Source organism: Ictidomys tridecemlineatus, chromosome 2 (assembly GCF_052094955.1).
Source record: "Ictidomys tridecemlineatus isolate mIctTri1 chromosome 2, mIctTri1.hap1, whole genome shotgun sequence".
Classification (NCBI taxonomy): Eukaryota; Metazoa; Chordata; class Mammalia; order Rodentia; family Sciuridae; genus Ictidomys; species Ictidomys tridecemlineatus.
Genome location: NC_135478.1, coordinates 173261094 through 173277210, shown reverse-complemented (window position 1 = coordinate 173277210; position 16117 = coordinate 173261094). Strand labels below are relative to the sequence as shown.

At 39.9% G+C, this 16117-nt stretch overlaps 1 protein-coding gene and 1 long non-coding RNA gene across 4 annotated transcripts in view; one reads left to right on the top strand and one right to left on the bottom strand.

Moving 5' to 3' along the window:
* Positions 1-14765, bottom strand: part of LOC144375399 (uncharacterized) — a 28474-nt gene extending 13709 nt beyond the window's left edge. Inside the window, exon 1 of the long non-coding RNA XR_013435154.1 lies at positions 14278-14765. This is a non-coding gene — a long non-coding RNA (uncharacterized LOC144375399). The remainder of the gene's footprint in view (positions 1-14277) is intronic.
* Positions 14766-14859: 94 nt separating this feature from the next.
* Rsbn1l (round spermatid basic protein 1 like) overlaps positions 14860-16117 on the top strand; it is a 70243-nt gene continuing 68985 nt past the window's right edge. Inside the window, exon 1 of one of the 3 annotated variants that reach the window (XM_078040166.1) lies at positions 14860-15499. In XM_078040166.1, coding sequence (XP_077896292.1) covers positions 14941-15499 — 559 coding nt within the window. In that variant the 5' untranslated portion in view covers positions 14860-14940. The remainder of the gene's footprint in view (positions 15500-16117) is intronic. The other 2 variants (XM_078040165.1, XM_005319485.5) reach the window with 2 other exon arrangements.

Sequence of the window (16117 nt, the reverse complement as noted above, 5' to 3'; positions counted from 1 at the left end):
TGTGTCCGTCGAGAACTAAAAAAATAAATATTAAAAATTCTCTCTCTCTCTCTCTCTCCCCTCTCTCACTCTCTCTTTAAAAAAAATTTTGATAATTATTTAGTAACAGGAAAGTCTAATTTCATAATTTCAAGTTTTCTCAATATTAGTTTTTTTTGAAGAAATTCTGTGATAACTGAAATAGTGTTTAAGAATTATGTAGATAGTTTAAAACCAAATTGGTGCTGTTCCACATGTACAATTGTTCAGCTCCACCTGGTGAATCCTGTAAATGATTAGCAGGAGGTGAAACATAGTTATGTGAACATTTTTTACTCTTCTTCAGTAAAACCCTTATGCTAATAAAATGTGTTTATTGACTCCTCAGCATGTAAGGCACCCAATATCTTTCCCAAATTGGCTCTCACCCATTTCAGAGATTCTTCTCCTTTGGGGGGGGTACTTTATGACCTTTATATTAGAACCACAATGAACCTCTTATAGCAAATAGCATATTGAACATGCCATTATTTTATATCTCTTTCCAAATGCGCTTTTTCCTAGAAAGTCCTTCCAATCATTTTTGCCTATTAATATTTAAAAAATTTGTCTCACACATCTTTTTTCAATACTTTCTTACCTTCTTCTGTTAGAGTTGTTGATGTGTCTTATGTATTTGTACTGAACATAGCTCATGCCACTATTGCCTTATTTTAACCTAGAATACTCAATTTTTTCTGCTGATGTCTCAATTATATCGTTGACTATATTGTCACACATTGCTAGGTACAATACAGATGTTCAGTACTATTTGTTTTTATGAATAAATCAATAAGAAATGATGTCATAGTCTTGAACAAAAAAGCACCAATCTAAAGATTACTTGGAAACAAGATGTGATTAAAGTTAGCTCCACAAGGAAAAGGACCATGTCTGCCTCTTCTCTTGCTGTATTATTAGAACCTGCTGAGGTACCTGGCAACATGTGGGTGATTAATAAGTATTACTGACTAAATACTTAATGTCTGAGCCAAATAAGAAAGAACAGACTATCTAATAACCACTTGAAGACAAGCTGAAGAAGGGAATGCACAAATAAATAGCAAGAAGAGTCCATTTTGCTGGGTGTGGTGCATCCAGTAATGCCAAAAAAAAAAAAAAAAAAAAAAAGAAAGAAAGAAAAAAGAAAAGTATCTCTACAGTAGTAATAAACTCAGGAATAAAGAAACATTCAAAAATAATAACATCATTGATTAGTAAAAACAAAACTACTAAACCTGTCATTTATAAATATAACAGATTATGGGGTGAAAGAGACAATATAAATTGATGTAAATATGACTTGTGCTTTCAGTTGTCACAATTTGCCAGACATTAAATGTCTGTTAAAAGAATTAAAAATAATGATGTCTTTCATGTTTGCAAATAATAATGATCAGATACTACTAATGTATTTATGTTTTTGTGTTTAATGCCACTACCTGGAGCAGAAGAGGCATTTCATCTCTGAACTCAAGTTATTTCTTCTTTATAAGCATCCCACAGTATGACTGTAGTTTGTATTAATGCTGTATAATTTTAGGCTTCTTTTCCTATGATTATCATTGAAGCACCTGGCATCAACATCAAACAACATTTAAGAGGAACTGTGTGCTTCTAATATTCATGCCTGTGAACTGACAATTCACTATAAAGTGTACACAGAAAGACAGAAAGAACTACAAGGTATATACAATTTGGATTTAAAATTTTGTTGCTTCAGATTTCTGTTTCTTCTTGCAAGGTAGGACAGATTAGAAAAAAAAAAATTAGTCAGAGCCAGATAAAACAAGGGACTCTAGCTCAATTTTGAAAAATTCCTTTGGAAAACTTTCTAAAGGTGGGATGACGCAAAACATTCATAAATATGACACATATGATAGACCCAACCTGATTTTCTCTCAAAATTGGGAGCCATCTCACCACAAAGCCGTGAAAAGATAATTTCGCCTTTACTAGAAATTACTGCAAATTCTGAACCTGCTTGGAATGCCTGCCCGTGCCTTGAACTCACCCATGCCTGGCTCTCTGGCCAGACAGCAGCCCTCTGTGAAACTTCAGTGATGCCTCATCAATCTTGGCCTTCCCTGGCCAGACAACGAACCTCTCTGAGGCTCTAATGACCTTCATAAATTCTGATGTCGGGGCGAGCAAAAATGTAAACTACCATTTGTGTTATGCTCGTCAGAGTTTTGTTATCTGTAACCTCCCTTTGTGTAATTTTCTGGGCTATAAAACTGGGCTGCAGGAAAGCTGCAGGGCTGTCTGGTTCCCGAGGTTTTTGTGGGGGAGAGGCAGCCCAGCTGGTCGAAATAATAAGCTTGCTTTAATTTGATTTTAATTGGAGTCAGTGGTCTTTTCTTGCGTCCTGGACACGAGGCACTCAGTAAACACTATCCTCCTACTCACAGTAATAGTTTGAAGAGTGGCTGAAACTGTGAAAGTGAGAATGGTTACTCTGGAGGTATGCTCAAAAAGAAAGTAAAGGGTATATGGTAAAGAAAATTCACAACTTAAATACAGGATTGTTTTTTCAAGAAATGAGTTTTATAAGTTTATCATTTTTCTTTATACTTCTTTACCATACCTAGGCTTCGAGATCATGATACACTTTGCTTTCTACTCATTAGTTCTTCACTAAAATAGTTCCCTTTTCCTAGGACTATAAACAGATGCTTTTCTTTTTAGAGATTTATACTGCTGAATAGGGCTGCCATCGTACCTTTATTTATTTATTTTATGGTGCTGTGGACTGAACCTGAGGGTACTCTACCACTGATGTTACTTTTTGTTTTGAGACAGAGTCTCATTAAGTTGCCCAAGCTGGCCTCAAATTTGGGATCCTACTGCCTATGCCTATGTGCTACTGGATGACAGGCGTGTGCCACCACACCTGGCCTCTCTTACCTTTAATAGGCTCCCATCTCTTTCTTAAAATAGGTATCAAGATGATCTGATTTCCTTCCATATAAAAATCCTAGCAGCAAAAGTAACCTAAGAGACATTTACTGATGGTTTCTACTTACTGTTTGGCTTCTTTTTTCTACTTTCTGCTTCCTGTTTTGTGGTTGCTACTGGCTCTCTAGTAAAGTTTTCAAGCAGTGGCTGATTACTTATAACTTTGAACTAAATTTTCCCTCCTTTCCAGAGCAAAGCACATATTCAAACTAGAAGGAAGACTGTGGTTGAACAAGTAGTTAGGCCACATTTGTTGTAAAATGATATTACTGACTAAAAGGAAAGAATTCAATTTACCTGAACTACTGGAAAAAAAAATTGTGTGTTTGTGTTTGTATGTGTTACTGGGGATTGAACTCAGGGGTGCTTTACCACTGAACTACATTCCCAGCTCTTTTATAAATTTTGAGACAGCGTGTTGCCAGGTAGCTGAGGTTGGCCTCAGCTTATGATGCTGCCTCAGTTTCCCAAGTTGATGGGATTAGAGGCCTGTGCCAGTTGAAATGTTGAATAAGAAAAATACAGCCTGAAATTTTACAGTCTTGACAGTTCCTGCCCATTCCCCCCACTTCTTGGAGATTAAGGAAGGAAGCAGGGAAAAGAGGCTAATCCCCCCACCTATGGGGAGCTTTCCTGAAAGCCTCTCCCAAAGACTTCCTCTGATATCTCACTGCCGTGCCTAGGAATAAAGGAGATTGGGCAACCTGCCTCTCCCTTACTTTGCAATCTCGATGAAATGAGGGTTCAGGTGTACAGAGCTAGGGCCTTCTAAGAAACTGAGGCACTGGAAATTCCCCTCTTCAAATCCCAATTCTTGCCACCAAGTCAGAAAGATTTCAGACTTGTCACTCAGAACAATAGGCATGAGTTTATTGAAGGGACAGGAAAAGGGAAAGGGGACACACTTGAGGGACAGAATGAGTCCTCTCATGGAGGAAACGGATCATGTGCCTCTCCTGCACTCCAGTTTTATTGGAGATCCCAGAGAAGTTTCCAGTGAGTCCCATCCAAGTCAAGTCCCCACTGTCATGACAACTCTAGGTCACCTAGGCCCGTGCTGACCAGTTCTAATTGGATTCTTAACCATATATTCTTCAAGATTTTATGGTTAGGAGGAATTATCTTTATCTCCCAGAGTTTCAGGATCTGGTCATGAAAGTCTCTTCCTTCAGAGTAACTTGGGCTCCTCTTATCAAGGTTATGTTGAGCCTGCATTTCTCCTGTAGTGAACAGGTAGTTTGCTGAGGAATGTGACACACCCTGTCCACTGAGGCCAGGCAGGGTTGCAGGTAAATTGTTTCTTGAAAAAGAAAGCATGTGGGAGTCAGCACTGTGGGCCCATTTTATAGAATTATTCTCTTAACCTTGTGTTCTCATCATCCTCATCTGTCTGTCCCTTAATATAAACAGTAGAAAAGGGGGAGGAAAACAGATACTTAGAAGGAAACTAGCAATCTCAGCCACTGACGTGTGGAGTTTGAAGTGTTGACATTATTTGTGGAAGCTGCTGGGCAGTTAGGTCAAAACACAAGAGTGACAGTCAGATTTAGAGATATAAATCGGGGAGCCATTAACATAATTTAGCTGGGTGTAGTGGTAAGTGCCTGTACTCCCAGCAACTCAGGAGGCAGATAGAAGGATCAGAAATTTGAGGTCAGCCTTGGCACCTTAGCAAGACCTTATCTCAAAAAATGGGGGGTGCTGGGCTGGGGATTTAGCTTAGTGGTAGTGGTAGAATGGCCTTCGGTTCAATCCCTAGAATCTAAATAAATAAATACAATTTATTTAAGTTATGAACATTTTTTGAGATTGGCAAGGAAAAAGAATAATGAGGGGGCAAAAAGGCTGTTGAGTTGATACTTGAGGCCTCTACCATTTAATAATGTCAGAGAAAAGGAGAAGCCTGTAAAAAACTGATATACAGGTAAACTGACTGTGGCAGTCAAATGAAACAGGCGATTCTCTCCCATTGTCCCCACATTTGCCCTTTACTTATATAAGAAAATTATTTTTGGATACTATATTACTAAACAAAGGCTGTCTTTTCTGGCTGTTTTGACTTTTTCCCTATAGCCCAATCTCCTAGTGATTATTTCCCCCCACTAGTGCTGGGGATTGAACCCAGGGGTGCTCTACAGCTTAGCTTTCCCAGTCCTTTTTTGAAAATTTTGAGGGAGTATCTTACTAAGTTGCACAGGCTGACCTTGAATTGCAATCTTCCTGCCTCAGACTCCCAAGTCACTGGAATTATAGGTCTGTACAGCTGTGCCTGGGTAATATTTACTTAAACAAACAAACAAAAAACAAACACTTCATGTGTTTAAATAATGACCAATTTATAAAATAGTAATTTTTCTCAATTCTTGGACCTGTAATAAAAAAGGTTTTTTTTTTTTTTTTACTTCCTAAATTTAATAATAATTGTAATTTCTGTGAGGGAAAGGACATAATTAGTTTCAGAGCTCAATGTTAGTGGATACTGGAAAATCTAATAATAAATCTATGGTTTGATATGTTCTCTTAAAAAAAAATATATATATATTTCACTAGAAGTCTTATTTGTCAAATATAAAGGGTTATAGTGTGATCTTATGTTGCTTAAAGTTTCCTTTTTCCATAATTAATTCCAATAGTCCTTTCAAAAGGTGAGGTGTGGATAGAGAGTGTTTGCAATGTTGGTCTGGGGAGTTTTTGTATTTAAAGCTACTCTTCACCTTTGGCAAAACAGTGATAGAGAGGCATTCTGAGTTGTGTTCAAAGTACAGGTATTCAGCTGGGTGCTTATAATATATGCGTATAATCCCAGCAGTTTGGGAAGTTGAGGCAGAAGGATTTCAAGTTCAAAGCCAGAGTGAGCAGCTTAATGAGGCCCTAAGCAACTTAGTGAGACCATCTCAAAAAATAAATTTAGGAAACTGAGGTTGTGACTCAATGGTAGAGCATATGTAAAGCACTGGGTTCAATCCTCAGTACCACATGAAAATAAATAAATAAAATAAAGTCATTGAGTCCATCTACAACTAAAACACATAAATAAATAAAATTTAAAAAGGGATGGGGATATGATTCAGTGTTTAAGAGCCTCTGTGTTAAATTCCTGGTACCAAAATCCAACCAACCAACCAATTGAACAAACAAAAAACCCCAAAGTATTGGTGTACTAATATATTAAGAAACAACAATATTGACTGAAATGCACATTTGGTATAACATGATTCATCAGAAAGCTAAAATTTTGACTTTTTTTCTCTGTGGTTGTAATTTTGAACTATTATAAAATGATTCCTTCAAAGTTCTTGAAAAAACAAATTGGTTAATTAGATTTTAGGATGAGTTACTGATTTACCCATTCCACAATCATTTGATGAAAGTTTGATGTGTACAAGGCATTGTACTAGATTCCAGGGATACATTGTTTAATCAGGGTGAATAAGATATGGCCTTTACTCTCATGGAGCTTTACTGTTTACTGAGGGAGATGGGTAATAAAAATTAAGTAACTATAAAATGATTATAAACTGTGATGTAAGCTCTAAAAGAAAAAGAATGCTGTGGTAGAGAAGAATATAAAAGAGACCACTTTAAACCAAATGGTCAAGGAAGACATTTAAAAAGAGGAAAGGTACAAGGGAGGAACTATTCCAGGCAAGAGAAACAGCCTGGGCAAAGGTTCTGAGGAATGAAGGAGCATGTTCAAGAAAGAGAGAGAAAATGAGTGTGGCTGTAGCAGGGTGAACAATGGGCAGTGTCACATGAGATTTTCAGCTATTTTTTCACATGACATAAAGGTAAAAATCAAAATCCTAGAGCAAATGGAACTAACCTAGGTGCCCTTTAACAGATAAGTGAATAAAGAAAATGTGGTATACATAAACAATGGAATATTACTCAGCCATAAAGAAAAATCAAATTTTTGCATTTGGTGGTAAATGGATGGAACTGGAGACTATCATGCTAAGTGAAAAAAGCTGATTTAAAAAAAAAACAACAAAAAAAACAGAGGCTGAATGTTTTCTCTGATATGCGGATGCTAACACACAATAAGGGGGCATGGAGGGAAGAATAGAAGTACTTTGGATTAGACAAAAGGGAATGAAGGGAAGGAAGAGGGTGGGCATAGACAGATAGTAGAATGAATTAGACATAACTTTTCTATGTTCATGTATTAATACACGATCAGTGATAGCTCCACATCACGTACAACTGAAAGAATGGGAAGTTATACTCCATGTATATATAATATGTCAAAATATATTCTATTGTCAGGTATAATAAATAAAAAATTCCTAGAGCAAGAGTCAGAAAACTATGTCAGGTAAATCCATCCTGCCTCCTATTTTGATAAAGTTTTATTGAAACACAGGTATGCCCATTCATTTATACATCCTCTATGACTGCTTTTGTGCTACAACCAGTAATTGCTGGAGACTACATGGTTTGCAAGACTGAAAATATTTACTATTTGGCTGTTTACAAAACAAGTTGCTGACTGTTGCCAAGTGTGGTGGCACATGCCTGTAATCCCAGCAACTCATGAACTGAGACAGGAGGATTGCAAGTTTGAGGCCAGTCTCAGCAACAAAACAAGTTATGGGCCCCTGTTCTAGAATATGGACTAAATATTCTAGAACTGAAAGCACAGAAGTTGAAAAGGTTAGGCTTTCCTAAAGCATAGATCTAGTAATTACAGAGGGGTAGTAATTGCTTCAAATGAGAAAGACAAATAATGATAAGAAGATCAATGTGGTAAAGGTAGAATTTTGAGACGTTCATGTCATAAAGGAAGTAGAAATGTCTCTAAGGTCAGTATACAGTTGCATAAGCTACAAGGAACCAAGATATAAAAGAATTGCTTTCTTCATCCAAGGGGGTCAGGAATCTTAGCCAAAGACAGAGAATAGTTTATCTACAGAGTGAAAAATGCCGTTCAGCTCAAGAACACAGGAGAACACCATGTACAGAGAAACCAGCTTTTAGGTGGTACAGAGCACAGCTCTAAGCACTGCTAATACCCATTTACTCTGATCGAAGGTTTGAGTATATTTGCTTAGCATCTATTCCAGTAATTAGCAAGGGTAGGGCTATTAAAACATACAAACAAAGCTTTCACAAGCTACCTCAACCACTCTAACAAAATTAAACCACTCTTCTCTAGAAGACTCAGCCTGGTAGACTGTGAGTTATATCTGACTCATAGTTGTTTTGTTTGGCTTGCATAGTTTCTTAGGAAACTGCATGCTAAACAACAACAACAACAAAAAACTTACACATTTAGCAAGTAGGACCATTTTCCTTCCATATGGGAACAATCAGCTAAAGCTGAGAAGCAAGTGAAATTTATAGATAAGACAGGTAAAGATGGACCTGACTTAATTCTATTTCAACTTCTAATTTTTTGACTTTACAATGGTGTGAAAGTGATGTATTCAGTAGAAACCATACTTCAAAACTTGAATTTTGATTTTTTAAGGCTAGTGATAGGCAATCTGATACTCAAGTGATGCTGGGCAGTGGAACACAGCTTCTAGTCAGTCACAGGATCACAAGGGGTAACAAACAATACTCTACAATGTACTGTGGAATGTTGCCAAGTTATGGTGTTTGGTAGGTTGGCTGTGTTAAATGTATTTCTGACATATTTTCAATTAGGATACATTTATTGGAATGTCACCCCATGGTAAACTAAGGAACTATCTGTATTCCCAGTTTGCCACAGTTCTCACCACTATTACCTAACATTCCAACTGTCCCCCAACCTGCTACAGTTTGTGTCACCATCAAAATCCAGGTATTGAAATTTAATGGCCAGTGTGATGACATTAAGGGATGGAGCCTTTAAGAGGTAATTAGGCCATGAAGAGTCCTTCTTAGTGACTGGGATTAAGGCCCTTATAAAAGAGGCTTCTCACAGCAATTAGTCCTGCTTGTCCTTCCACCTTCCATCACATGGAGTTTCTCTTCTCGAGGTTCTACAGCTTTCATAAGACAACAGAACCCCTAGTGGTCTTAACCTTGGCTAGCCTAGCTTCCAGAACTATGAGAGAATAAATTTCTGGTCTCTAAAAATTACCCAGTCCCAGAAGTTTTGTTACAGTAGCACAAAACGGACTAAAATGCCTACCAAGACAGTTAGCATTTAAGTCTGCACATAACCTGTGGTTCTCATAAAGATCACAAACCTGTATCCTATTAACTTCTTTTCAACATACATTTATTGAGCAGTGACTATGCCCCAGATATTATGCATACAAATATAAATAACACATTTCTACCCTTGATCCTAGGCAGAATGATGATAGTTCAAAGGAATGATCAACTCTGATTTGGAAGGCTAGGAAGCATATTATTTCAGCCAAATCTTGAAGGAGAAAGGGAACTTGCTGAAGAAACAATGTATACGCAGTTCCAAAAAGATGCAATAGAGAGAAGCTGTAGGTGAGTTAGGAGTGCTGGGATTGTATCAAGAATGGCTTGTATGGCTACATTAAAAAGTGTGACTTCTATTCTATATGTAATAGGGCATTACTGAAGGGAGTGAAGCATAACCAGGTTTGTATATCATTGGTAGTAGCACACAGAATAGTTTGTAAAATAGAGACAGAAAAAAACAGTTAATGAAATTGTTGGCAAAATACAAGTTGATTTGAGGCTGGAAGGCATGAAGCAAGAGTGAGAATTGAGAAGACAAATTGACTAGGGATGGGATGGTGACTGAATGTGAAGGGTGAGAAAATAAAAGGTATTGAGAAGGTCTCCAGGTTTGTGGCCAGAAAGACAAGGTGGATAAAGAATGCGAGAGCATGATATTTAGGAGGATGAGAATGGGTGGTATAAAGCTGGAGGTGTCTGTAGTTACACAGATGATAATGTCCACTAAGCACCTGGCTATGAGTCAAGAATCAGGAGGAAGGTCAAGGCAGGAGAAAAAGAGCACTTATGAGATACTGGAAGACACTGTGATGAATAATATTACATGAAAGTATACAGAATGATTAAAAAAGAAAGCATAGCTGGGCTTGGTGGTGCATGCCTGTAATCCCAGCAGCTCTGGGGGCTGAAGCAGGAGAATCTCAAGTTCAAAGCTAGCCTCAGCAATAGCGAAGCACTGAGCAACTCAGTGAGACCCTCTTTAAATAAAATACAAAATAAGGTTGAGGATGTGAATACCCCTGAGTTCAATCTCTGGTACAAAAACAAAAACAAACAAACAAACAAAAAGGAATGCACTTTCCTAAGAATCCCCAACACTGTCAAACAAACAAACAAAAGGGTGGGGGGCAAAGATTGGCAGCCTGGATACAGAAAAGTAGGTAGATGTTAATGTCCTGAGGCTGGGGATAGTTCAGAGATGAAGAGAATTAGGGAGCAAGGAATCAAGATGCTGGCAAATGTTCAGTACAAATAATATAACACAGCTGGGTATGGTGGGGAACCCCTGTAAATCAAGCTACTTGGGATGCTAAGGCAGGAGTATTACAAGTTCAAGGCCAGCCTGGGCAATTGCGCAATGTTTCAAAATAAAAAATAAAAAAGAGTGAGAGGTGCAGCTCAATAGTAGAGCACCCTTGGGTTCAATCCCCAGTACTGCAACAAAAACAAAAACACACCCAAAAACCAAAGCAAATAATATAATACATGTTCCAGCTAGATAGGGAAAAAAATATAGATGGGATAAATCAATGCAGGGCTGTCAAATTTGTTGGGGAAAAAAAGGCCCAGAAAAATTTGAATTTCAGATAAACAGAATATTTTTAAGAATAAATATGCTCCAACACTGTATATAGCCTGCATTTTATTTGACAATTATTGTAGGTGAAAAAAGATGGAATCATGAGGTCAAAGGGCTAGAGCATGGTGTAAAAGAGTCAGAAAGCTGATTTCTTTCTTTCTTTTTTTGGTGCTGGGGATGGAACCCAGGAACTAGTGCATGCTAGGCAAATGTTCTACCACTGAGCTACACCCTTAGCCCTTGCAAACTGAATACTAAACACTATTGTTTAGAATTTCAGACATGGAAGATTTGGGGGTAATGAAAAAAACCAGGGAGGGCCCATTGGAGTTTGTGGCTGAAACCAAATGAAAGTATAGGGCTGAGAAGAAACACTGAGCCTAGAGCAATTAGATGGATCATTAGCATGAACATTGAAGTCAGCTAAAATGATGGTTGGAGGATGGAGGAGTATAACAAGCCAAGTATCAAAATCTTCAAAAAGTGTATTAAAATGATCAGGAAGTCACTGAAGGATGATATCAGGATATCCTAAAGGTCTTGTAAAGGGAAGGGCTTTTTGCATATATTAAAAGGGTAATAACAACCTGAAATTCTGTAATGTGGAACTGGGGAGATAATCCATAGCTTAGACAGTATAAGCTACTTTTAAAAATGTAGTGTGTTCTCAGAGAGCAGTTAAGTTTCAGACAAGATGGAAAAGTAGGGCACAGGGTAGTGTTTTCAGTAGAGGGGTTACAGAGGATGGAATGAAAAGGGATGGGAAGGATGATGAGAGAACGAACACCAAATACCAACAATTAAAAAAAGCAAAAAAGGAACAAACAGAAAAATAACTTAATCTTGACTGAAAGGAGAAGGGAAGATTATTCTAAGAAAGTGAGGTTTGAGTTGAGATCTGAAGAACGTGATATAGGTACCTCATATTCAATCAGTCCAATGCCAAAGAATTACCTGACACTTGTCACTCTTCAGTGATTTCTAGCTCAGTGAACGGACCTACTGTTATGCAGGTTAGAAATATAAGAGACATTCATAATATCTATCTGCCTCCCTTATGTTCATTATCTAAACCATTATACAAGCATCAGATAAAGGAAGCATTCCAAGCAGAGGGAACATATACAATGTTCCTATGTTGAAAGACATGGTATCTTCTGAAGCTAAAGACATTACTTTTACATTGAAGAAGGGGCTAGATCCTGAAGGTCTTATAGGCCATACTAAGGATTTTGTTCTTATCCTAAGAGCAATAAGAGACATTGACAAGTCTGGAACAAAGGAATAGATGTGATCAGATTTAGATTTTGAAAAGAGCATTCTGTTGGTAGAATGGAGAACAGATGTGAAAAAGCTTAAATACAAGGAGATCAGAAAAAAGGCTAATGTAGTCATATAGTTGAGAAGTGGGGGTGCTTGGCACAGGTGCGAACAGTGAACATGGATGTAAGTGGATGGCTTTTAGGGCTAGTGAGATGATAAAAGGAACTGGTGAAAGTGGTAGATATTCTCTTCTAAACAATGTTAGGAATGAAAATGGAAAGGGAGATTGTATAGGAGAGAAAAACATTTCCCCTTACTGGTCACTTCCTTACTTAATTACAATCAAACTGTTTTATAGCAGACAGTGCTGCCCTTAGGCAAAGGTAAGGGGCCCCTATCTAATCTGTCTCTTTCTGCTGCAAAGAACAAGGAATCCCTGAGGTCAAGTGGCCATGCCTATTAGGAGACTCCCTATCTCTTGAAGACTGCCTAAGTCTGACGGTAGACTGAGCTGCTGATTGTTCTTATTTTCAGGGAGTATGGGATGTGGACACATGCTTCAACATGCTGGGTCCATACATGGCCTTAGTTAGTGTGGCAGGTGAAGAAGTTGGGGGAAGAAAGAGGTGAGAATCAGTTTGAGGAGTCTTGAGAATTCTAAATTTAAAGCTAGCCTTCCAGATCATTACAAAAGTGGATTTGTCAAGGTTTAATACAATATATTTTATGTTATAGTTTGTTATCTTGATTTATAACTTCAAATATTTAGACAGGTGGTACATGGGTCTTGTCCAGGCTCTGCTAGTTTAAGGCCAGGCCTGATAACAGGGTAGTATAGTGTACTATTGTGCAAGGAGTAACAAATTCACACAGATAAGAGTATCATTTAGTTGCACCTTTAAGAAGTTAGATTTTTAAGACTTCAAGTGTGGAAGATAAATGAGTGTACAAGATCCAAGGCATACCTTAATGTTTATGAGATACTTCTCTAGATAAGGAGGGCCAACAATTAATAAATTACTTTTATTATTCCTTGCAGTACAGTACTAGGGATTGAACTCATGGGTCAGTCTACCATCTAGCAACATTCCCAGGCATTTTTTTTTTTTTTTTTGGACCAAGGATTGAACCCAGGGATACTTAACCACTAAGCACATCCCCAGCTCATTTTAATCTCTATTTTGAGACAAGGTCTTGCTAAATTGCTGAGGCTGGCTTTGAATTTTTGATCCTTCTGCCTTGGCCTCCAGAGCTGCTGGGATTACCGGTGTGCACCAATGAGCCCCACTCCAGCCATATTTTATTTTATATTTTGAGACAGGGTCTTGCTAATGCCCAGGCTGGCCTTGAATTTGTGATCCTTCTGTCTTAAGACTCCCAAGCTGGGATTACAGATATGCACCAATGTACCTGGCTAAGAAATTATTTTAATTATAATGATTTCAGTGTGATTTTGAAAACCCTCTTCAAAACTGCGTAAGTTTAGAGTGTGGAAGGAAATTAGTGATCATGGGATGAAATTTACTCATTCAACAGATAAAAAAACAGGTTGTGACAGGTGAAGCCAGCCTAAGGTCACAACTCCATTGAGTTGGCAGATGATTTCCAGTCCTACCTATCCTCTCTGTTCATTCTCCCACCAATGCTACTATTGATGAAGATATTGATGCCAGTCAATTCCAATTACAAAGTTTTTACTGTTATGTATAAAAGGAATTAAATATTTCATTACTGTAAAAATTTTAGGTACTTAAAATTAAATATACCTATAAATCAATGTTAAAATTTGACTACTCCTTCCCAAATCTCAAGGGGGAAAAGAAAGAAAACGGAAGTAAAGAATTCCAACTTTCTGAGGTCGCAAGAATGGATATTCCTTAAAAGTTACTTTTAAGCGTTTCCAGAAAGCCTATGCAATTTAGGACTCCTCTTAGAATCATAAAATTTCTTCTCACTGGCCCACTGAGTTGACTACTTCTATTTTTACATTCATTCCTTTTGACTTTCTGACGTCCTATGACATCTAAGAGTTAAAAGCATGCTCTTTGCTATGGTTACAACTGTATTGCAACCCGTCTCCCCAACTTCCTTACTTGTTAATCCAAAAATCAAAGCACCCGCTTTCAAAGTATGGGACACTCGGCGCTACTACACAATAAAATACAGAAGTTCAATTTTTTTTTGTCTTCAAACACTTAGTAATATCGCATTTTCTTGACGAGTTTAAGTTATTATTACAAAAAAAAAATTAAAACCTTTAAGGGACCACTCACAATTTTAAAACTCTTCAAGCCCAGGGGATATCTTACCTTCAAGCTCGGAAGTAATCCCAAAGGAAGTATCCTGTTCATAGGACTTTATCTTCCCTCAAAGCACGAGCGTTCACGATCTTAGCAATAGTAATACATCTTGTCACCACAATAAGTGATTTTTTTAGCCCCTCCCATCAATTGACTACCGACTAACAAAAGAAAGGATTTATTTCTCCCCAACACTTCTCTGAGCTAAGCATCCCCGAAAAACAGCTTTCCGAACGCGCAGAGGCAGGAAGGGAAAGGCACGCCGGGGGAAAAGGGAAGAGAAAGTGGTACAACTGCAACAAAGTCTTCGAGGCGGGGACAAACGCGCCCTCGGTCGGGGCAGATTTGGGGTCCAGAGTGTCCCAGACACTCTCATAGGGCACCCGAGTTCACACTGGCGACAGTCGGAGACCCTCCCCTCCAACAGTTCCCCCTAACTAGCCGCACCCCGCGGAGCTCTGACCTCCAAAGCAAGTCCGCTTGGCAATTCCAACCCTTCGCTTTCTGCCCGCACCTTTGATTGGATTCTAGATGGATCCCTCAGTACGTCTCACCCTATGAAAGACCCGGCCGGTGGCCCGGCAGCCCCGCCCCCGCCCCGCCCCTGGCAGAGGACCCGCCCCTTGCCTCGCGCCAGGGAGCGGAGGAGAGTAAATACAACAGGAGCGCAAGATGGCGGAACCGCCGAGCCCAGTGCACGGCGCCGCCGCCGCCTCTGCCTCCGTCGTTTCCGAGAAAGAACCATTTGGCAAGCTTCAATCTTCCTCTCGGGATCCACCGGGTTCTCTGTCCGCAAAGAAGGTCCGGACTGAGGAGAAGAAGGCGCCGCGGAGAGTGAACGGAGAAGGGGGTAGCGGCGGGAACAGCAGGCAGCTGCAGCCGCCCGTGGCACCTTCGCCTCAGAGCTATGGCAGCCCCGCGTCTTGGAGCTTCTCTGCTCTTTCTGCTACCCCATCTCCGTCGTCTTCTCGGAGCTGTTTCTCTTTCTCCGCGGGTTCGGCGGTCCCCTCTTCAGCCTCCGCTTCCTTGTCTCAGCCGGTGCCGCGCAAACTGCTGGTCCCTCCTACGCTGCTGCACGCCCAGCCTCACCATCTCCTGCTGCCGGCCGCCGCTTCCTCGGCTAACCCCAAGCCACGCAGACCTAAGGAAAAGCGGGAGAAGGAGAAGAGGAGGCACGGCCTTGGCGGGGCCGCCCGGGAGGAGAACGGGGAGGTGAAGCCGCTGCCGCGAGGTGGGTGCTGGCTCGCGCGGGGGAGGGGAGGGGACGCCCAGGTCCCCGCCACCCTTAAGCGCTGGGGGCCCGGGAAGGGGGAGCGCGGCCGCGGCGTGCGCCAGTCTGGACAGGCGGGAGGAGTCAGGTTCTCGGGCGATTTTGCAGTCCTCAAGGGGACAGGAAATGGAGTCTGTAATTTTGGTGGCAGAGAGGGGAATGGCCTAAACTCTATATGGTTTTTCCTCCCAGTTAACGAGCTGCAGCATTTGTAGAAATCGGTCTGGAGGACCCTTCTAGGTATGCTTGTTAGGGAGGGAGATAGGAACAAACGAGAAGGACTCGGTCTTTAAAAGATGCTTGATAAGTAAATAAACTGTTTAGATGTGATCATAGGGATTTGTTTTTGGGACCCAACCTCCGACACCAGAAAATCCTATCAAAAAAGGGGTGTGGAGAGCATTGGCGTCAGCTGGAAGCTACCAGAGGCCTGAGCATTTCATCCCTATTAGGGAAGTGAGGTAGTGTGCAGGGCCCCAAGTGTGCTGTTTCATAAGGTACCCAGCCTCCACCCTCCTCTCCACTCCGTATTCTTAAGTGTTTTGAGGGGTCCTATTTGAAATATCACCCTTCAGAAGA